Source organism: Jaculus jaculus, chromosome 10 (assembly GCF_020740685.1).
Source record: "Jaculus jaculus isolate mJacJac1 chromosome 10, mJacJac1.mat.Y.cur, whole genome shotgun sequence".
Classification (NCBI taxonomy): Eukaryota; Metazoa; Chordata; class Mammalia; order Rodentia; family Dipodidae; genus Jaculus; species Jaculus jaculus.
In genome coordinates this window covers 15,290,265-15,313,735 of record NC_059111.1, presented here as the reverse complement: position 1 = coordinate 15,313,735, position 23,471 = coordinate 15,290,265, and the positions used below count along the sequence as shown (strand labels likewise).

At 43.4% G+C, this 23,471-nt stretch overlaps 1 protein-coding gene across 2 annotated transcripts in view; it reads right to left on the bottom strand.

Moving 5' to 3' along the window:
* Window positions 1-23,471, bottom strand: part of Pias1 (protein inhibitor of activated STAT 1) — a 128,104-nt gene that overhangs the window by 6,430 nt on the left and 98,203 nt on the right. For both annotated transcript variants that reach the window (XM_004662569.3, XM_045160321.1), the window contains exons 8-13: window positions 20,035-20,108; window positions 14,040-14,200; window positions 11,828-11,958; window positions 10,531-10,711; window positions 3,444-3,586; window positions 949-986 (exon numbers count right to left, since the gene is read on the bottom strand). In XM_004662569.3, the coding sequence (XP_004662626.1) occupies window positions 949-986; window positions 3,444-3,586; window positions 10,531-10,711; window positions 11,828-11,958; window positions 14,040-14,200; window positions 20,035-20,108 (728 nt within the window). The remainder of the gene's footprint in view (window positions 1-948; window positions 987-3,443; window positions 3,587-10,530; window positions 10,712-11,827; window positions 11,959-14,039; window positions 14,201-20,034; window positions 20,109-23,471) is intronic.

Genomic DNA, 23,471 nt, shown 5'->3' with positions numbered 1-23,471 from the left:
GAGGTAACAAATGTGCTGCTTCAATAGTTCACTGTTCCCACAGCAGCAGAGTTCAACATGGCAGTCAAACCTGCCTTTCTTGTCTCCCTTTGGGGAAGGACTCATGCTAGACCAGGCTGACCTGGAACTCACTCTGTAACTGTAGGCTGGCCTCGAACTCACAGCAATCCCCCTACCTCAGCCTCACCTCCTGAGTGCTGGACTAAAGGTGTGGGCCACTATGCCTGGCTCCTGCCTTTTCTCTAACCTGGCAAACAAACTCTTGCTTTGGCAGTGATCATGATGGTACCGAGGGATGTGGTGCTGTGTCTGGTCTTTAATCCAGGTTGTGAGACATTTCTCCTATTTTTATTAACCTTGTCATCTTCGACAAAGCTGCTCCTTTGCAGCTCCCCCTTGGCTGTGTGCACACCGTGGCTGTGGTGGGTGGGGCAGCCTGGCTGCTGTCATGCTCACCCCGACTTCCCGCCTCCGCACTCCCTCGTCACCCCACTTCTAGGCTGGCCACTGGCCACGCCCTCGCAGCAGTGGATCTTGTACATTTAGTGGTCATGATGAATGAAGCAATGAGATTAAAGCAAGCACAGGAGAAAACGATGCAGACAGACAAGAGGTGGATGCTCACAGCCTGACAAAACTGCTTACGGCACCATGTATGACCACACATTTACATACAGCTGTGCAGTAGCTTTGTAACACCAGCAGCAAAGGAAGGCACCATGCGACGATGACCACAGTCACATGACTCATGGCCCTTTCCACAACAGTACTGAAAACCAGCAGACACTGTTCTTACTACCCACCTTTTAAATTTCAATCTTTAATACATAGCAGCACTGACCATATTTATTTTGTGCTTTCCATGGAAACTTATCTTTCTCCTGAATACATATTGTATTTAAAAATATTTTATGATATAATTAAAATGACTAATTTTTTCATACATACCTGATTGTCTCCTGATAAGAAAGGAAAGAAATCTAATCCTGTGGGGAGAAAAAGAAAATTTAGTTAACAACAACAAAGTTGGGTGTGGTGGCATAAACCTTTAATCCCAGCACTTGGGAGGCAGAAGTAGGAAGATTACTGAGTTAAAGGCCACCCTGAGAATACATACACAGTGTGTTCTAGGACAGGCTGAGTTAGAGTGAGATCCAACTTTGAAAAAACAAACAAAAACCCCTAATTTTTCCAGATAGTCCAATACTCAGAAAGTAAATACAAAGGCTAGAGAAATGACTTAGCAGTTAAGTTGCTTGCCTGTGAAGCCTGAGGACCCAGGTTTGATTTCCCAGTACCCATGCAAGCAAGATGCACAAAGTGGCACATGTGTCAAGAGTTTGTTTGCAGTGGCTGGAGGCCCTAGCACATCCATTCTATCTCTCTCTCTCAAAATAAATAAGGGCTGGAGAAAAGGCTTGCCCATGAAGCCTAAGAACTCATGTTCAAATATCCAGGTCTCACATAGCCAGACACAGTGACACACACCTCTGGAGTTCATTCACAGCAGCTGAAGATCCTGGGGTGCCCATTCTCTCTCTCTCAAAATAAGTAATAAAAAAATTTTAAATACGTAAATCTTTTTTTTTTTTTAAGATTTTATTTTTATTTATTATAGTCAGAGGAAGAGAGTAAGTGAGAATGGGCATGCCAGGACTTCTAGCCACTGCAAATGAACTCCAGATGCATGCGCCCCTATGTGCGCATCTGGCTTACATGACACCTGGAGAATCAAACCCGGGTCCTTAGGCTTCGCAAACATGTGCCTTAACGGCTAAGCCATGTCTCCCAGTCTAGTAAAATATTTTTATTTGTTTTTTGTTTATTTATTTGAGTGACAGACAGAGAGAGGCAGAGCGAGAGAGAGAGAGTGAGAGAGAGAGAGAGAGAAAGAGAGAGAGAATGGGCATAGCAGGGCCTCCAGCCATTGCAGAGGAACTCCAGACACATGCGGCCCCTTGTGCATCTGGCTAACGTGGGTCCTGGGGAACCGAGCCTCGAACCGGGGTCCTTAGGCTTCACAGGCAAGCGCTTAACTGCTAAGCCATCTCTCTTCAGCCCACCAAAATATTTTTTTAAAGTAAGCACAAGCCTTATATCCTGTGCAATCTGGGACTGAATTCACACACACACACACACACACACACACACACACACACACACAGTAAGAGCAGTGTTCTACACCTCATTTCCCAGCGTGTCAAGAAGCACCACGTGCACACGCAGGCAGTGAACGCCTTGCTCTGACTCTGCTTAAGTAACCTGTCCATGCCATTTACTGCAGGAGCACCTTCTGAGGCCCGAGGCGACTGCAGGGCTGGTTTTAGAGGAGACGGGTTTGAAGTTGAAAGGTTAGGAAGTTACCATCTCACCAGCAGGACCAGATTCAAGCTCATGAGTATCTGTGGTGGCACGAGGTGGTGGGATGCAGGGGGCGCCTGGGAGCTGGGTGGTGACAAGCCAGTTCTAACCACTGGATGCAAACAGACCCCCCTTCCAATGCACACGGAGCAGCACAGGACATGATCAAAGGCGAGGAGAGCAGCATGAACCACGTGCCTCATGGTGTTCTCCACCCTGCAGCAGATGCAGGCGGGAACAGGACGACGACCCTCGGGCGCCCACTCTGTCCTCAGAGAACAGGTGACAGCACGAGGATCTATGAGTGACAAATGCTACGGTTCTTGACAGTGACGGTGATGCTTGTGTCTGTGTGAAAAGGTATGGAAAGGTAGGTGCCTAATACACCGTGAGGAGTGACTACAACTTCCGGAGGGTCAACCAACCAGTTACAAAGACACGCTCACTGGTGACCTCTGTGACACACAAAGGAGTGCCCTGACACTCTGAACTTCTTTTTAAAAGGAGGATTAGATTCAGTAAAATCAAAATTAAAACTTTCAAGTGCCTCAGTTCAGTATGATTTAAGGATAATACAACATAAGGCCAGGCATGGGGCACATATGCCTCTAATTCCAGAAAGCTGGAGCCAGATGCTGTGCTTGCTTTGGCAGCACAGTATATTTATTTATTATTTTAACATTTAGTATATTACTAAAAAAAGGAAGCCAGATGCACCAAGTTCAAGGCCAGCTAGGACTACCACAGCAAGACCATGTCTCAAAACACAAAGGGAAAGTCCTGCTACGTTACAGCCATCATCAAGGAAGAATGTAGCGTGCGCAAACATGAAAATGCAAGGCCGCATACTGGAGCTGCCCTGCACTGCTTCCCCCACGGGAAGCGGACTCTGGCTAATGAAAGCACAAGCAACAAGTGGGCCAGTTCTGATGGCCATGGTGTATTATTTCTGTCAACACCCAGAAACCAAGGCCATGTTCTCTCGAACCTCTTGTTCTTCTTGACACTTACCCAAAGGAGGACTACACAGATCAAAGGCACTCATCAGCCCACGTGACAATGGTGAAGAACGAGGGACTCACCTTGTAAGTCGTAGGGCATGGGTGTCATGTGGAAGGGATGTCTGTAGTCTTGGATGAGGGAGGTGTTGATGTAGCTTGTGTCTACAGCAGGAAGGCTGGGGGTGCGGGACACTGGAGATGCTTGATGAGGAAGACTCAAAATGCTATAGGAAGAACATATTTACAAATTTTCATGAGTCAGTTTAAGCTTAACAAATGAAGATGTTATATTTTATAATGAGCTCTAGCTTTTATGTCAGGCAAATAAAAAATATCCAAAACAAGAAATAGAAGCAACAAAAAATATAAATTAAGCCAGGCTTGGTGGCACACGCCTTTAATCCCAGCACTCTCGAGGCAGAGGTAGAAGGACTGCCTTGAGTTTGAGGCCACACTGAGACTACATATATATAAATATATTTGAGAGAGAGAGAGAGAGAGAAAATGGGCATGCCAGGGCTTCCAGCCACTGCAAACACATTTCAGACACATGCACCACCTTGTGTTTCTAGTTTACATAGGTACTGGAGAACTGAACCTAAGTCCTTAGGCTTCGCAGGCAAGTGCAAACCACTAGGCCATCTCTCCAGCCCCTAGTGGAAAGTTTTTATAGGGTGAGTAGTATAATGAAAACAGAGAAAGATGAACTCTAGAGAAGCTGAGTGAAATGTTTCAATGGCTGGGAACTCAAATCTTCTCCTTCACCTCTTTGAGGAAAAATGAAAGCTTTTTTTTTTTTTTTTTTTTTTTTTTGAGGTAGGGTCTTGCTGTAGCCCAGGCTGACCTGGAATTCACTATGTAGTCCCGGGGTGGCTTCTAACTCATGGCAATCCTCCTGCCTCTGCCTCCCAAGTGCTGGGATTAAAGGTGTGCGCCACCATGCCCAGTGAAAGAACTAAATTTTTATATCTTTGTTTATTTAGTTTAATTTTTTTCTCCTTCACCTCCTTTATGGGTCTGAATTATCAGAGGGTGGCAGGGCTTGGGCTTCCCTGGCTCTGCTTAAAAATCATCATGGCTTTCTGTTACATACTGATTTATTAGAGATGGGATTGGGGGGGGAGGAGGAAAAGAATGGACAAGCCAGGACCTCTAGCCACTGCAAACAAACTCCAGACACATGCGCCACCATGTGAATCTGGCTTACATGGGACCTAGAGAATCAAACCTAGGTCCTCAGGCTTCATAGGCATGTACCTTGTGCATCTGGCTAACGTGGGTCCTGGGGAACCGAGCCTTGAACCGGGGTCCTTAGGCTTCACAGGCAAGCGCTTAACTGCTAAGCCATCTCTCTTCAGCCCACCAAAGAGAAAGGGGGGAGAGAAAGAGAGAGAGAGAACGGGCGTGCCAGGGCCTCCAGCCACTGTAAACAAACTCCAGACACATGTGCCACCTTGTGCATCTGGCTAATGTGGGTCCTGGGGAATTGAACCTGGGTCCTTTGGCTTTGCAGGCAAGTTCCTTAACTGCTAAGCCATTCCTCTAGCCCCTGAAAGAACTAATTTTTAAAAGAAAGTAATTATGGTGGTACTAGGGAGAAATAAGGGCTACCCTTACAGTGTTATTCCAGCCATGTAAGAGGCCAATGTAGGGCTGGGGTGATGGCTTAGAGGTTCAGGCATTTGTGTGCTGAGACTATGGACCCATGTTAGCCAGATGCATAAGGAGGCAAACGCGTCTGGAATTCATTTGCAGTGCCCATTCTCTCTCTGTCTCCCCCTCTTTCTGTCAAGTAAATAAACAAAAAACATTAAAAAGGAGAGGCCAATGTATACTACAGAAAATAAAAAGAAGAAACTAGCTCTGCATTTAGCGCTCCATGTGCAATGGTACAAAACAGTTTAAAAGATACTGTCGTACTTACCTTCTTGTTACTGGCACAAAGCACACCTACAACACCCTTAAGGCCATCCCCAACAACACACCTGCTCCAGACAAGACGCCACCTACCAAACTACCATCAGCTGTGGATCATTCGGAACACATGAAGTTCACGGGGATACCTAACTCAAACCACCAGAGATGCCAAGGTCCACTTCCAGATCAGTCTAATTGTGACCAAGTACTTCACCTTTCTGAATGGGTACCAAGCACCAAACATCCCACTTGCCACCAAAAGTGTCTCATCTCATAGAAATTTAAACCTCTTCGAAGTTCTGGGTGGACCAAACACGGAGTGGCTGAAGACAACGAAGTGTTTTAGACTTTAGTGGGTTTGTCTCTTTCTAACTAGGGGTGACGATTTTCAATTCTGTAATTCTGTTTTGAAAGTCATTTCCACCTTTACAATGCCCAGCAACCAACAGCTCGCTGTGCTCGGGTTTCTGGCTGTTGGCTGTCACTGACTGCGAAAGGGCCACTAGTGCAGACCTGGCATCGTTTGTTGTTGCTGTTTGTTTTTGAGGTAGGGTCTCGCTCTAGCTCAGGCTGACCTGGAATTCACAATGTAGTCTGAGGGTGGCCTCGAACTTACAGCGATCCTCCTTCCTCAGTAGCCTCCCGAGTGCTGGGATTAAAGGAGTGAGCCACCACACCAGCCTCTGGTGTCATTCTTTTAAGGACATCGTAACCTGTCAAATTCTTGTTTTGTTTTGTTTTTTTTTGTTTTTCGAGGTAGGGTCTCACTCTGGTCCAGGCTGACCTGGAATTAACTCTGTCATCTCAGGGTGGCCTTGAACTCATGGCAATCCTCCTACCTCTGCTGGGATTTAAGGCATGCACCACCACGCCCAGCTTCAAATTCCTTATTAAGAGAATGGTCTGGCATTTGCAGTACTGTATCTGGGTTCAATCAGTCACTGGAAAACTAAGGAAGTACTTAATGCATTTAATGTAGTTTCCCAAACATAACAACAGAACAATTTGGGGAGAAATAGCAAATATCCAAAAGGAGAAATATTAAGACTTCTAAAGCCTCAAAGGTTTTCCGTAACTAATGAGTGACTATTTCGCCGGCACAGAGGGACAGCTAAATGTCGGCACCTGTGGGGATTTATTCTAGTACCTCTTGCAGACACCAAAATCCAAGGCCACTTACGTCCCTTCCACAAAATGTCACAGCATTTCTCTGTCATGTAAGTATGCCCACCATATAGCCATCTTCTCATCTTCTTTGGTGGTACAGTGATGAACATAGCTGTTGTCCACCCAACAATCTCTAGAAACTCACAATACCAACTACAAGTAACTGTTATGCCAACTGCTTTCATGAGACAAGGGTTCATGGAGCAGAGCCTGGCCTCCAATTCACTATGTAGCTAATGACCCCGCCACCATAAGTGATAGCGTAACAGGCCTCTACCAACCAGCACGGCCAGTGAGCTTGTCATACGGTATTATTTGGAGAATAACAAGGAAAACAAGTCGCCACATGTTCAGTATAGACACTCTCGGTTTTCCCCCCGAATGTTTTCAATCTGAGGCTGGCTTCATCCACAGATGTGGAACTCAGGGTTATAAAAGGTCAACTATGTATTCTGTCATTCTATGTGAAATATCTTGGGCCTGGGGCTACAGCTCAGTGCAAGAGCACTTGCCTAGCATGTAGGAGGCCTGGATACAATTCCTTGCACTGCAAAAAAACAACCCACAAATTAATGAATAAATGCAGAAACCTTGGAAGAAGCCAGGAGGAGAAGTATGCACCGTTTCATGGCAGGCCGCCTGAAGCTGGGATTCCGCCTCCTGAGCACAGGAGGTCACCATGAGTTTGAAGTTAACCTGAACTAGAGTTCCAAGTAAGCCTGGGCGAGAGCAAGACTCTACCTCAAAATAGTAATAACAAAAGAAAAAAAAAAACAAACAAAACAACATCACCCAAACAAGAAACCAAAAGGGCTGGGAAGATGGTCAGGGATGAAGGCACTTGCTTGTAAAACCTACCGCCAGCCTGGGTTTGGCTCCAGTGTCCACGCAGAGGCAGATGCGAGAAGCGCTGTGTCTATCTGGAGCTCATTGCAGCAGCAACAGAACCTGGCATGCGCACACCCTCTCTCTCCACTCTCTCTGCTTGCAAATAAAGCTCAGAGGACATGACTAGGGCTCAACAGTTACTGCGTCTCATATAATGAACAATGTTATTTGCCTATGTGTATGGTGAGATGAGCTATTTATCCTACACAGTAAAACTGTAAGACTGCATGTTTCATTAAAAATTTTTAGTCTCTGGGGCTAGAGAGGTCGCTCACCGGTTAAGGCACTTGCCTGCAAAGCCTAACAACCAGGGTCTGATCCCCCAGTATTTAGTGGCACAAGCATCTGGAGTCCATTTGCAATATCTGGAAGCCTTGGTGTGCCCATTCTCATTCTCTCTCTCCTATCTCTGCTTGCACATAAATAAAAACACTAAAAAAATTTTTCAGTCCGTTATACACTTTCAACCCTGAAAATGATTTCAATGCAAGCCCAAAAATGTTTTTGGTCACGTTTCACCATCTTTCTTGAACCTTGAACTCTGCAGCAGTGCAATCTGTGGACACTCTGTCTCTTTCTCACGAAAGGTCATGAGACTCTTGTGGCATGTATCTAACACGGGGCACATTTATTTCTATATTCATTCCAAGTGATCTACGACTCAAAATATGAAATCTTGGGCTGGGGAGATGGCTCAGTGGATAAGGTGCTTGCAAACAAGTGTGAATAGCTGAATTTGTATCCCAAAATCCACTTAAAAGACACTGTAGTATAGGTAATCCAGGCACACTCAGTGAGAAGGGTGAAGCCTCTGGAAGCTTGTTTGTGGGTCCACAAGACTCGGCTTCGACAACTGAGTATGGAGAAGCCCTGCCTCAAATGGGGTGTAAGTCGAGTAATGACACCCTAAATTGTCCTGATTTCCAAATGCATACAGCGTCATGTGTGCACATACGTACAACTCACCATGAAATCTTTTTGCAGAGAAGGACCCCGTGCATATGGGACTCACACGAGTCAGTTTAAGGACGGCTAGTGCATAGTGCATGCCCTTCTGCCAGTGCCAGTGCTGCACGCTCTCTCAGCAAGTTACAGCTGTACCTGCTCACCAGCCCTGCCTAGTACAGGGAAATAACAGCAGCATGGCTCATGAACTGAATTAAAACATAACAAAGGTACGGTATTTTGTTTTTATGAGACAGTCTCATGTAGCCTAGACTGGGCTCAAATCTGCTATATAGCTGAGGCTGGCTTTGAAATTCTGATCCTGCCTCTACCTCCTCCAAGTGCTGGAATTATAGTGCCACAATACACAGCTAGCTAGCTTCCTTCCTTCCTTCCTTCCTTCCTTTTCGATGTAGGGTCTCAGTCTAGCTCAGGCTGATCTGGAATTTACTATGTAGTCTCGGGGTGATCCTCCTACCTCTGCCTCCCAAGTGCTGGGATTAAAGGCGTGCACCACCATGCCTGGAAACAAAGCTTTTTATTTTTTGGCTTTTCAAGACTTTACTGACTGTAGTCCCTGGCTAGCCTAGCAGCATCCCTCCTGCTTCAGATTACCAAGTTATGGAGTTACAAGTACACGTCAACACCCAGCCCCAACGTCTGGTGGAGAATGGTGGGAACTACAGGAAGGAGGCCGCACTGACACCTGAGCTAGCTTTACCTTCTTCCCTTGCCGTCCTTATGTACATAAGCACCTGTCCTGCAGCTACACATGTGTGCATGTGTACACCCCCCCCCCCTTGTCCCCAGGGTCTCTCTTTAGGCCAGGCTGACCTTGAACTCACAGTGATTCCTACCTCAGCCTCCCAAGTGCTGAGATCTTATGTGTGAGCCACAAAACAGTTAATCTCATAGTAAGTTTTGTTGTTGTTGTTTTCTTCCAGTTTTTAGACAATGTTCTAAATCCCATAGCAGGTTTCAGGAACACCTGGGAGCTTACTAGAAATACAAAAATTTTCAGTCTCCACCCCTAACTCAGACACAGAAGAAACAATGTGTGTTTAATAAATTCTCTTGCACACCACAGTTTGAGAACCACTGTATGTTTTAGAATCCCATTTTTAAAAAAATACTTTTTTTCCTGATTTATTTATTAGAGACAGCGAGAGGGACAGAAACAGAGTGAGTGCGAATGGACACACCAAGACCTCTAGCCACTGCAAACAAACTCCAGATGCATGCGACACCATGTGCATCTGGCTTACATGGGACCTGGAGAATTGAACCTGGGTCCTTATGCAGGCAAGTGCCTTAACCATTAAGGGCACTCTCCAGCCCTACAAGCCTAGTTTTTGGTGCATGCGCATCTCAGGGGACAACGTCGGATGGTAATGTTCACCTTCCACCTAGTTGGAGGTTGGGTCTCTCGTTGCTCACCACTGTGTTCACCAGGCCAGCTGCGAGCTCTGGACGATTCTCCGGTTTCTGCCTTAGTGCCCCAGGACTCTACATACTAGTGCTTCACATGGTTCTGGGAATCCAAGCTTTTACACTCATGCTTGTATGGCCTTTATCCGCTCAGTCAGTTCCCTAGACCTAGAGCCATCTTTTGACATGCTAGGTCTATATAGCATGCATAAGTATTTGCCACATATATGTGTGTACGTGTGCGTGGGTGGCTGCAGAGGTCAGAGGCTGACACCGGGTGTCTTTCTCTATTGTTCTTCACCTCATTTTTGGAGACGGTCTCTTAATCCTGGGCTCACTGATTTGGTTAGCTAGCCAGTGAGGCTGAAGGCATTCCATCTCCACCTCCCAAGTGGTGGATTACAGGCACATACCATTTTCAAGTCTGTTGGGGAGGAAATTCAGGTCATCATGCTTGTACAGGAAGCAGTTACCCACTGGGTTACTCCCCAGTCTTGCAAGTGACTCCTTTAATGTCTTACTTTCATCCAGAATATTACATACCTGGAAAAACTTAATCTAAGAGGTAGGTTGGTTGTTTTTTTAAGGTAGGGTCTCACTGTAGCCCAGGCTGATCTGGAACTCACTATGTAGTCTCAAGCTGGCCTCAAACTCACAGCAATCCTCCTACATCAGCGTCCAGAGTGCTGGGATTAAAGGCCTGTGCCACTTTTTCTGGCATCTAAGTAAGTTTCATAATCAAGCACAATTACTTTATTTGGCAGGTCCTTAATTTTATTTACCAAATTCACTTTCAAAGCAGAAATGTTTTGAAAGCACTTACCCTTTATTGTTTAGCTGTGATGTGGGAGACAGGGAAGGGCAGGTCCTCTTGGCAGATGGCTCCTCTTCCTCCTCATCAGATGAACTGTCTATGGTAAGGTCAATCACCTCTACTTTCTTGTTTTTATTTGAGGACTGGTTGTGAGAAACCACCTGATGCTCCAACGAGGAGCTCAAGCATCCTGCATGGGAGTCAAATACAAGGCAGGAGACCTGCGTCATTCTCTTCTTTTCTCAGTGACCTCAAAGAGTGATGTATCAGTTAGATTTAAAATATTATTGAGGCCAGAGTAGAAATCTAACAGTGGCTCGGTATTGCTCAGTTTAAAAGTATTATTTATTTATTTTTGGTTTTTCAAGGTAGGGTCTCACTCTGCCCCAGGCTGACGTAGAATCACTTTGTAGTCTCAGGGTGGCCTCGAACACATAGCAATCCTCCTACCTCTGCCTCCTAAGTGCTGGGACTAAAGACATGTGCCACCATGCTTGGCTTTTTATTTTGAGTTTTGACCTCTCTTTTCTCTTTTTGCTTTTCGATGTAGGGTCTCACTCTGGATGACTCAAACTCATGGCAATCCTCCTACTTCCGCATCCCAAATGCTGGGGTTAAAGGTGTACACCATCATGCGCAGCTTCTTTTTGTTTTGATTTGTTTCGTTTTATTTTTCTAGTGCCATGGCCTTGCACATACTGGGCAAGTGCTCCCCCACTGAGTTATATCCCAGCCCCTGGTATAAAAGTATGCTGGGAACAAGGCTGTGGAGTTGCAGATTATATTTATCTATCTATACAGACATGTTAAAAGAACCAAAAAAAAAAAAAAAAGAACTCCAACCTCTCCTTCTAGCAAAAGCACACTAAGTCAAACTCATGCACACACACTTATAGCAAAAGGAATGTTTGCTACTTTGTGCCAATTTATTAATAATTCAAAAAGAATAGCATTCTAAATCTATGACTTTACAAATATCTTATTAGATCATATCACTTTGAAATCTAGATATCAGGAAAATTTAAAAGCTGTCAAGAAAACTAAATTGATTTGACATGAGTTTTGCAGCCAGGCACAGAGGTAATTGTGAAGAAGACGAGGAAAGAGCAAGAGGCCAGCCTCAACTACACAGTGAGTATGCCAGCCAGCCCGGGCTACCTGCAACACTGGCTCAAAACCCATGAGTTCTACTTGTGAACATAAATCAATAATTTTAATACTTATCAAGCTACCCATAAACCACTGGGTGTTTTTATGGCTTACTGTAGCAGAGACTACCCCGTCGTCAAGAAAGACTCTCACTCACCATCCACTCCGTTGTACGAAGCAGAAACTTCCTGTACTTCCTTTTTGGATCTCATTGGTGCCCAAGAGCCATCCTCCTTAAACTGTATCTCATCACAGTCTGTACAGTACTTTAGGATTTCCATAAACAAGCTGTAAAAAAAAAAAGTCTTTAGGATATCACAACTTTAATTAGAAACATTACAGTTCAAATAGTTAGATCTATGTTTGTACAAGAATGAACAAGGGAGGAGAACCACAGCCATCATGATTCAAAACTCAAGGCTGAACAGACCTCATCACCTGAACTGTGGAATATACAAGATGGGTCATGTGACTACAAGAAAGATGTTTAACGAGTAGAAAACTGTTCGGAAAAAACTGAGAGAGGGCCACATACACACATACAAAAAAAAATCAAATTATTACATACAGCTGAGTGTAGTGCACACACACACACAAGTTATCACTGGTGGTGATTTCAAGTATATTTATTTTCCTCTCTCTTTATGTTTTGTACATTCCACACTGCTTTCAGCAAGAAAATCTTATTAATTGAAGCAGCATGTATAAAACTATGCAATTAAAAGTTAAGTTTTGCTGGGCGTGGTGGCACATGCCTTTAATCCCAGCACTCATTAGGCAGAGGAAGGAGGACTGCCATGAGTTCAAGGCCACCTTTAGCTACAGTGAAACGCTACCTCAAAAAAACCAAAAAGTTACGTCTTGTGCACCTTTAATCCCAGCACTCGGGAAGCAGAGATAGGAGGATCGCCTTGAGTATGAGGCCAGCCCGAGACTACATAGTGAATTTCAGTTCAGCCTGAGCTAGAGTGAGACTCTAACCTTGGAAACAAACAAACAAACAAACAAACAAACAAACAAACAAACAAACAAAAAACCCAAAGCTTTTTATTTTTTGTGTTTTCCAATTTTTTCTGAGATAGAGAGATGTTTATTATAAAAAAGGGAAGAAACCAAAAATATGTAGTAGATACAGCTAGTAAAGTATTACTATTAATTTAGGCTCATTTTTGAAAAACTGAACATAAAACATTCACGCCACGTTTATTTTTTCTCCATGACTGACATTTTTAAAGCTCTAAATTATAATAAATGTATTTATGTATTCAACTTCTTACATCATTCTCTTCAGGTGCCTGTTTTTGAAAATACAATAAATAAGCAGCCTTGCTTGTTTTGTGGCAATACCAGAAGTACTAAGCAGACAGCCTCCTTTGCACAATTTTTATTTTTTTGTTTAGTGACAAAAAGGTGAATAAAACTAACAGAATCATGGCCAGCTTTCCGGCAGGACAGAAAGACAAAGGAGAGCTCAAGACAGTAACGGAGCACTGTGATTACCGAGATGCAGGAGATGATGACAGGAAGGAAAGTGAAGAAGGAAATGCACAGCGAATGAGAAGGAAGCTGCCGTGAGCTCCTTGATCCTTTCTGAGAAGTCCTCCCAGTGGGTGGACGCGTCATGACTGGGACTGAAGCAGTCTAGTCTCCAGAAACAGGACACCTTCTAAAAGCCACCCCCTTTTTACATCATATATAATGTACTTTAATTACAGCAACCCCACTACCCTCTCTTATCCCCCTTCAGCGTCTGTTTCCCAACCATCCCCCCACCCCAGGTCATGACTTTGCCTGGGATCCAGGGAGCTTGATTAGGGCTGCTGGCCTGAGCAAGGATGGGGGGCATTGACTGGAGTTTGTAAAAGCCCCACTTTCGATAAATTTGAATTAACCAGAACTAACTGTTTCATGTGTTCTTTGATACAGTCTGCATATCTGCAGATAGACACATGTTACAAAAGGTATAAACGTACTCTAGTTAGACTCACTAGTGCTTTAAGTAGTACTTATACCTTTTCAAAACAGGTTCAAGATGGTATTTATAATACTGACTTTGAATTAAGTGATTTCTAGATGCACGGTAATTCTACAAATACGTGATTAGAAGAAATAACTTATAGCACTTTCTTGGGGGGGGTTGGAGGGGCTTTTCAATGTAGGGTCTCACTCTAGGCCCAGACTGACCTAGAATTCACTATGTAGTTTCAGGATGGCCTTGAAGTCAGAGAACCTCCTACCTGATTTCCAAGTGCTAGGATTAAAGGTGTGCACCACCATACCCAGCTTGAGTTTTTGCTTCCAACCTGATAGTCAACAAACCCAGATACAGTCATTTGAAGATACAAAGAAAAACTGAAAAAATGACATACCCATCAATAATAAGGTGTTCATATGGAGCCTTCTTATCACAGACAGGACAAACCCAGGTGGGCTTTTTCTCATTCATCTGAATATAAAGAGTTGCATCGAAACACTGCAGGTGAGAACAGGTAAGGGCCCGACATGGAATCGTCAGCCGCATCTTACCAAGCTTCAAAAGACAGGGAAAATTAAGTATTAGAAAGCTGCTGTGCAAATCCTAAGTTTTGATTGGAAACTTCCTGACCACAATGTGAATGCACTTTGATTGGATAAAAACTTCATGAACATGTCAATGTATTATCAAGATGAAAAACTAATCAAACATTTTCTGTGAAACCCATCTACAGGCTAAAAACTTACACAGTGGCACTAGGCCTTGGTGTGCCCAGTTATTTGCTTTCTACTTGCAAATAAATAAATAAATATTCTAAAGTGTCGGAGGAATGATTCAGCAGTTAAGGCACTTGCCTGCAAAGCCTGATGGCCTGGGTTCCACCTCCCAGGACCCACTTGAAGCCAGATGCACAAGGCGGCGCGTGTACCTGGAGTTTGTTTGCAATGACAAGAGACCCTGGTATGCCCGTTCTCATTCTCACCCTCTTATCCCCTTGCAAATTAAAACAGGCCAACAAGTTTCGAAAATGTTAGTATTCCTGTAGCTATCAAGTACAGTAAACAAGGAAAATCAGCCACCAGGGTAATTTACTCCAATCTAGGGCTATTGCTGAGTTTTGGAAAGGATGGCCCTGAAATCTGAAATTATATGTGAGACCTTCTGTGTGTGCATTTTTCTGAAGAAGTGCACATATTTTTAAAGCAGCTATTGTTTTGAAAAATGTGAAGAGGGCTGAGGAGTAGGTCCAGCTGTTAAAAAGTGCTTGAAACAAGTGAAGAATCATCTACTGAAGCATTCAGAAAAAAAAGAAAAAAGAAAACAAGCCCAGGACACAGAGACACAGTATCTACTCTACTCAGCCTCCTCCCTACACAAGGGTGGTCTACAGGACAAGACTAATCCTCCTCTTCATTCCCCCATGATCTCTGGCAAAGGCACTAAGTGGCACTCTGGAAAGAGCCCTCGCCAATTCCTCCAACAGCCCTAGGCCCCCAGCATCCCTTGCACCATAGAAGACTTCTCTTCCGGCTCCAGCTTTTGCTTGAGTTGACACAGGTCAACCCATGTATGGGGAAACCTGCTTCCTCTGGCCCTTGAGCATGTGGCTCTAGGCTAAGGTAGAAACACTGTCCAGAGGACTGCACAAGGAGCTACGGTGTCACAGCAACCTTCCCCAAAGGACGTTATGAACCAAGATGGGTTCCCTCTGCCCAAACTGGCTACAGAGTGTATGTTATGTATGGACTTCTAATTACCAAGTGACAAACACATGAGCAAGTTTTTCCATATGTCTGTGAGCTTGAGAAGCATGCGGAGTGTATGAATTTAGAGAAAGACTCTTGGCTTAGAAGGAGTCCAGGGAAATGCGCAATTTCCTAGTCTAGCAAGGAAATTAACTGTCCTGGGGGGCCCTCGATTACTGTTCTGGACCAAAGATTTACTGTGCTTCAGGAAAGAAACTGACCCTTTCTGGGGACCTCTTCTATTTCCAGAGTAATCATTTCCTCTGTACTTAAAACGGAGCGTGGTGGTGAAGAACTGAGAAAGGACTCAACCAGTTAAATACTAATGAGAAGGAAGAATGCCTGTTTAGTGTCCAAAGTCAAGGCAGGAGGGACCCAAAACAAACAGAACTCCCTTCTTCTCTGTGCTCCCAACTCTATCCTGCATTATTACTTATGGATATGTCTCCTACTAGAAACAAGTCAAACTCATGCATAAAACCCAGATGTATAAGGTGGTGCATGGCTCATCTGCAGTGGCTAAAAGGCCCTAACCCCACCCATTTTCTCTCCCTCTTTTTTTTTGGGGGGGGGGGGTTCAAGGTAGGGTCTCACACTAGCTCAGACTGACCTGGAATTCACTCTGAAGTCCCAGACTGGCCTCTAATTTACAGTGAACCTTTTATCTTTGCCTCCCAAGTGCTGGGATTAAAGGCATGCACTGCCATGCCCAGCTCATGGCTTCTAGTCACTGCAAGTATACTCCAAATACATGTGCCACATCACATGGGTACTGGGGAATGGCACCTGGCTCCTTAGGCTTTGAAGGCAAGCATCTAAACCACTGAAAAAACTCTCCAACCCATTCCATTTCTTTTCTTTTCTTTTTTTTCTATTGAGAGAGAGAGGGGGGGGGAGGGAGAGGGGGAGAGGGAGAGAGAGAGAGAGAATTGGTATGCCAGGGCCTCCAGCTGCTGCAACTGAACTCTAGACTTCTGCAGGACCTTGACCGTGCATCACCTTGTGCATATAGCTTACATGGGATCTGGATAGTCGAACATGGGTTCTTAGCTTTGTAGTCAAGTGCTTTAACTGCTAAGCCATCTCTCTCCAGCCCAGTTCCAACAGTTTATTTTTAAGTGGTATCTGCTTCTAAAAACTTATAAGATGACTTAAGCATAATTATAATACTAATGAGGAGAAACAGCAGTGATGTGGAAGAACAATTTAAATCTGGCTCACTAAATCAAGAGGTACAAGGACGCCAGGAATGGTGCTGCATGCCTTTAATCCCCAGCACTCAGGAGACAGAGGCAGATAGATCACAGTGAGTTTGAGGCCACCCTGAGACTACATAGTGAGTTGCAGGTTAGCTTGGACTACCTCATAAAACCAAAAAGAGCCAGGCATGGTGGCCCATGCCTTTAATCCCAGCACTTGGGAGGCAGAGATAGGGGGATCATCATGAGTTCCAGGCCACCCTGAAACTATCGAGTGAATTTCAGGTCAGCCTGGTCTACAGTGAGACTCTACCTTGAACTTTAAAAAAAAAAAAAGGAAAGAAAAAACCGAGGTACAAGGAGCAAAATGTGATTGGTGGGCTGGAGAGATGGCTCAGTGGTTAAAGGCACTTGCTTGCAAAGTCTATTGATCTAGTAACCACGTAAAGCCAGATGCATAAAGTGCCACGTGTGTCTAGAGTTTATTTTCAGTGGTAGGAGGCCATGGCCCACCCATACTTTCTCTCTCTCTTAAAAAAGTAAATAAAAATGTTTCTTTTTTAAAAAGGAGATTAGCATTTTCTAATGATGTAGGGAAAGCACCTCAACTACAAAAAGCAGTATTATTCCACAAATAAAACAGCTACAATTTACAACAGATGCTTGTTTATATGAAAGACTGTTTCCTAAGTGTTGAATGTTATAAATACTGGGTCTTAACATAACTGCAAACATGTTTACGTCAGGCATGAAGACTTTTCCCAGTGATTTAAATGGAAAAATTACATTTTTGTACTTTTCTGAATTTATCACATTCACTGAACTGAAGTTTTTCAATGAAATGAGGTAGCAAGGAAACATGGATAAACAAAGATTTGGATAAAAGGGGATGTCAGTTTATTTTATTTTTGAAAGTATTGTCTCCTCAACCTTTAGTATTTTTAAAAATTTTTTGTTTTTTATTTTTATTATTTACTTGAGAGCGACAGAGAGGGAAAGAGGTAGAGAGACAGAAAGAGAGAGAATGGGTGCACCAGGGCTTCCAGCCCCTGGAAACAAACTCCAGATGCATGCACCACTTTGTGCATCTGGCTTACGTGGGTACTAGGGAATCAAGCCTTGAACCAGGGTCCTTAGGCTTCACAGGCAAGCGCTTAACTGCTAAGCCATCTCTCCAGCCCACCCTTTAGTATTTTTTTAAGTTGTGGTGTGTGTGTGTTTGTGCATGTGAAGATGGGAGGTAAAATCCAGTTTAGCTGGTCTGCGAGCTTTGGACTCTCCTACCTTCACCTCACAGTGTCACAGGAGCCTTGGGATCGTATTTTGTTATTTACTTACTTGCAAATAAGCAAAAAGGGGGAGGCAGAGAAAGAGAATAGGCATGCCAGGGCCATCAGCCTCCGTAAATGAACCCACAGAGACTTACAAACTTATAGAGAATTAGGTTTCATTATGGTATTTTCATGCAATTGGTTTTTAAAAATACATTTAATTTATTTATTTGTGAGGTAGAGAGAACAAGCCAAGGTCTCTAGGCACTGCAGCCAATTCCAGATGCATGTGCCACCTCGTGCATTTGGCATATGTGGATACCTGAGATGGAAACTAGGTTCTTTGGTTTTGTAGGCAAGTGCCATAACCACTAAGCCATCTCTCCAGGCCCATTTAGTGGTTTGTAATGGCACTGTACTTTCCTTTTACAACTTAAAAAGTTTTATAATGAGCCATGTCCTTGCTTCTAAAAAACTATGTACAGTATTATACTTTTCCTATTATAGTTAAAACTTACTAAATACAAAAGATAAAGATGGAGGAAAAATAGCATTCCATTTCTCTAAGTTCTTTGTTCATGATGAGTATGGTAAGGTGATCATCCTCTCACGTTAAGAAAGTTCCACATGGAAGATTTTCAGCATCAGACCTGTGTGAACAACCCTCGCCAACCAGGAAAAATAGTGTGTCCTTTCATCATACATTTAAAAAGAATTAATTATAGAGGAAAAGGGAATCAAATGGTCAAACTAATTTATAATTTTATGAAAGTCATATCAAACTATTATCTCTTCTATTGGCTTTTAAAAAAGAAATTATTTGAGAGACAGAATGGGTGCACCAGGGCCTCCAGCCACTGCAAATGAACTCCAAAGCCATGTGCCCCATTGTACATCTGGCTTACATGGGTCCTGGGCAATCAAACTGGGGTCCTTTGGCTTTTCAGGCAAGTGCCTTAACCCCTAAGCCATCTCTCTAGCCTTCCCTCAAGGCATATAGTTATTTCATTCAGGTGATTGCTCCTTTTTTTAAAAAAATTTATTTATTTACTTGAAAGTGACAGAGAAAGAGGGAGAGAGAGAATGGGTGTGCCAGGGCTTCCAGCCATAGAAAATGAACTCCAGATGCGTGCGCCCCCTTGTGCATCTGGCTAACACGGGCCCTGGGGAATCAAGCCTAAAACAGGGTCCTTAGGCTTCATAGGCAAGCGCTTAACCACGGGCCCTGGGAATCAAGCCTAAAACAAGGTCCTTAGGCTTCATAGGCAAGCGCTTAACCACTAAGCCATCTGTCCGCCCTCTTTATTCTTTTTTGAGGTAAGGTTTCACTCTAGCCCAAGCTGACCTGGAATTCACTATGTAGTCTCAGGGTGGTCTAAAACTCACAAAGCTCCTCCTACCTCTGCCTCCCAAGTGATAGCACTAAAGGCGTATGCCACCATGCCAGGCACCAAATGATTGCTTTTGACCTCATGGCTTAGCAGATAAGATGATTGCCTGCAAATCCAAAGGACCCAGGTTCAATTCCCCAGGATCCACATAAGCCAGACGCACGAGGTAATGCATGTGTCAGGTGTTGGTTTGCAGCAGCTGGAGGCCCTGGCATTCTCTCCCTCTCTAAAGTAAGTAAATACTTTAAAAATATATTCTTAGATTTCTAGAAACATATCAAATTCAATTAGGCTCAATAGTTTCCTTCTTTCTTTCTTTTTTCTGAAGTAGGGTCTCACTCTAGCTCAGTCTGACCTAGAATTCACTCTGTAGTCTCAGGGTGGTCTTGAACTCATGGCGATCCTCCTACCTCTGCCTCCAAGTGCTGGGATTAAAGGCGTGCCCTGGCTTCTCTCCTCTCCTCTTAACCCTCCCCTCCTCTCCTCTTTCCCTCCCTCCCTCCTTCCTTCCTTCCTTTTTTTGGCCTGAAACAGGATCTTTCTAAGTATAGCTCAAGTTGGCCTGGCCTTGTACTCACTATGTAGCCCAGGAATGACTTCAAACTCATGGCAATCCTCCAGCCTCAATCTTCTGAATGCTGGGTTTTTAGGTGTGCCTCAATATTTTTCTATTTTTATAAACTGTAACAGTGGTAGGGATATTTTAAAAGTAAACAATTTTTTAATTACTTAATAAAGGAAATTTACAGTAAGCCTCAAAAGCAAGTATAAATTAATACTCACTGGACAGAGTAGAGAAACCCGTAGGCTGGTTGTAGCTATTTCACTGTCTGGATCAGCAGTTAGCTTCTCTTTAACTGAAATTCATTAAAGAGATAACAAACAACACATTTAATTAAAAGATACGTTATCAATTTAACACTTTAAAAAAGCTTAAAATATGAAACCTTCCCCTGCCTCCCCAGGTAGAGTCTTGCTGTAACCCAGAGTGGCATGGAATTCACTATGTAGTCTCAGGGTGGCCTTGAACTCACAATGATCCATCTACCTCTGCCTCCTGAGTACTGGGATTAAAGGCATGTGCCACCATGCCCAGCAAAATATGAAACTTCTAAGAAAACTCTCAGAAACAATATAGAAATTATTTTCTAATGAACTTGAAGGGAAAGATAAAAACAACTATATGGCTAAAGTTTTTAAAATAACTGAAGGTAGATAATACTTCATACTCACTGCAGTAACATGAAAGAAATTTCTACAAGTGTATATATATTCAAATGACAGCAGATACTGTCTTTTCACAATTCTAAGAGACACTAAAGGTTTTATTCCTTTAAAATGATTAACAGACTTAGATTCTCCCACTTTAAAGCAACTATAACAGTAGCAGAGTACAGTTAATGAATAAACTATTATACAACAAAGTAATACTAATTTAAAATTATGCAAAAGAAAAAAGTCCAGTTACTTTCTTTACCACATACCTTTTTATCCTATTTATTTTCTTTCTGTAAGTAGATGTGCTATCTTTAGTAAGTCAATCCTCTTGTCTCGGCTTAATGTTACTTACAGTAAATTTGAAACCCATACTGGGCAATCTCTGTGTTTTCACTCCAACATCCTACAATTCTTAAATGAGGAGGTCCTAGAGATTTCACTTTCAGGGTAATCTTTTACTGTCCTGTTTAACATAGAAGACCCTTACTTCTCTCCTAGAAACCAGAGCCATCACTCAAGCAACACAATACCCTGAGACAGAAGAAATACTCTTTTTAGAAACTTTCGGTAACTTGTCTCAAGGGGCCCTAGCTGGAGTGGTAGTGGACATAGCTGACTGGAGTTTCAGAGGTATCATGACCCGACTGATACATGGCAGAAAAAACCGGGAGAGGGAAAAGTACTGTGATAAGCAGGAACGACTTCAGAGCAGATGTGTGTGCGCCTGCCGATGACTACTCAGGAGAGCAGAGGGTCCCGCCTTTACGAATGAACACGAGGGAATCTGCAGTTCTGAGGTGGCCCAAGTTTTGGATATTCCACCCAAGTGTTTGCACACATATTAATCTCAACCAAGATGCAAAGGAGAATTCCATTTGGTGTATTCTACTTTATGAATGACCACCCACCCAGGAGGAGGAGGAAAGAGGCTTGACTGGGTAGTTCAGAGTGTTTCACACTTGATTCTGATGAAGTGCCTTTGTGCCTGGGAATTCAGTTTCCATCCTATGCATTTCACAGGTTGCCTTACACATCCAAAGAACCCTAAAAGCCTATATGCTTTTATGGCCTGCTCACAAGCTACAGTCATTGAGAATATAGTTTAACGAAAGAAGAGTCCAGAAACAAATACGTCCATGATCCATCGGTTTTTGAGAAATGCCAATGAAGTTACAATGAGGAAAAAATACTCTGTTAAACAAATATTATTGGAATAGCTGGTTATCTGTGTGGTAAGGGAAGCAAACTTTTATCCTTCCTTTGGACCATAACAAAGAATTAATGAATTGTGGGAGGTACTCTGTGAGTTACGCTTTCTTGTGTTATTGTGATCTGTGGTGGTAATAGTATTTTATTCTATGGTTAAAGTTATAGTAATTATGTTTTAAAATAATCTTGTTTATAATCCCAGTTTTATGAGCTACTAGTCAACCAGAAAAGGCTATATTTAAATTTAACTTGAGTAAGTTGAAATAACATTTAAAATTCAGCTCCTCGGTTCTAAGGGTTGAACAGCTACCTGTTGCCTGTGATTACCATTCAACAGTATAAACACAGAATGCTTCCTTCACAGTTGGTTCTGTCAGATACTGTGTTGTTCTATGGCTGGAATGGTTTAATTTCTATTCTTCACTAATACCACAGTATTATAGGCTGGGACTAACTAAATATATATTGAGCCTAATGCTTCATATAGGGAAGAAACCAGGAGCTGAAACCCAATTCTTATTCTATGTTTCTTTTCATCAGTTAACATTAATAGCACATGCCTACAATCCCAGCATTTAGGAGGGTCACAAGTCTGCCATTAATCTGGCTATATACAAAGACCGCCTCAAACAAAAGTCAACAAAATTTGAGGGCTTACTAAGTGCCAAGGTACTGAGCTAAGGGCTAAGAACCTCAGAAAAATTAAGATTACACTCCTGTCTTCTAGAGACTGAGGATGCTTAGTGAGATGATGTGATGGTGGGAGTTGCTTGTATGTTTATGGAGGTGAACTTCTCTGCTCTGGAGGTTCTGGGAAGTCTCATGATGTGGAGTCGACTGGGAAGGCTTGAGGCTCAAAGGACAAGAGCACAGTGCTGAGGAAAAGAAATGATTTTGTGTGCCTGCAATGAGAAGTCTAAGAAAGTGGGGTAGGCCGGATGGCTCTAGGGCATGGTCTGCAAGTGCCCCGTCATGGAGAGCTGCAGTCATGCTAACACACATGGAGGTTGCACTGCATTGTTAAGGAGCCATGAAATAAGAGAGAATGGTGTATAAGATCAGACCTGCATAAATAAGTTAGGTTACTGCTAGGGGAGAGACAGGCAAAGTCAAGAAAGGAGAAAAATACATGATTTAAGGGTAAGTTTAAAAGATATGGGTATGGTTATGAGCTTATGAGGATAGGAACAGATTTGAGAAATATTGAGGTGGCCATTTTTAAGACTTGGAGAGTTAGTTTTCAATACCTGCTTCTGCGGAAGCAGTAGAAAGGTTAAGAGAAGGCAGTCAGCTGTAGTCTGAAATTCAGGCGCAGGTCCACTTGGGGATTGATACTCATTTAAATAGGAAAGGATGGGTGTAAAAAGCACCCACCAAGCCAAGGACAGACTTCAAGGGACTGTTTAGGATGCTTATCCTAAACACTAATCCACTGAAGGTAGACAGAGAATGGCCAGAGAGGGAAGAGTATTTCAAGGAGAAAGCGGCTGGTGACAGATGCAGCACAATATCCATGATAAAACCCAAAAGAATACTTCATCTATGACAGCTGAGAAGCCACTTGTGATTCCTGCAAAGACAGTTTTGTGGAGGAGGCACATGGAACAGAGTGGACAGCCTGTGAAGCAATGGCGAGGGCAGGAGTAGACCTCTGAGACAGCTCCCAGAAGAGCAGGTGCTGGGAACTGCCGAGAGATGGGGAAGGTCTGCAAGCACAGGCCAAGGGCAGGCAAGGGAAGAAGTCAGGCATATAATATTGTTTCTGAGCAATTTCCACCTCAAAACCAAAGCCA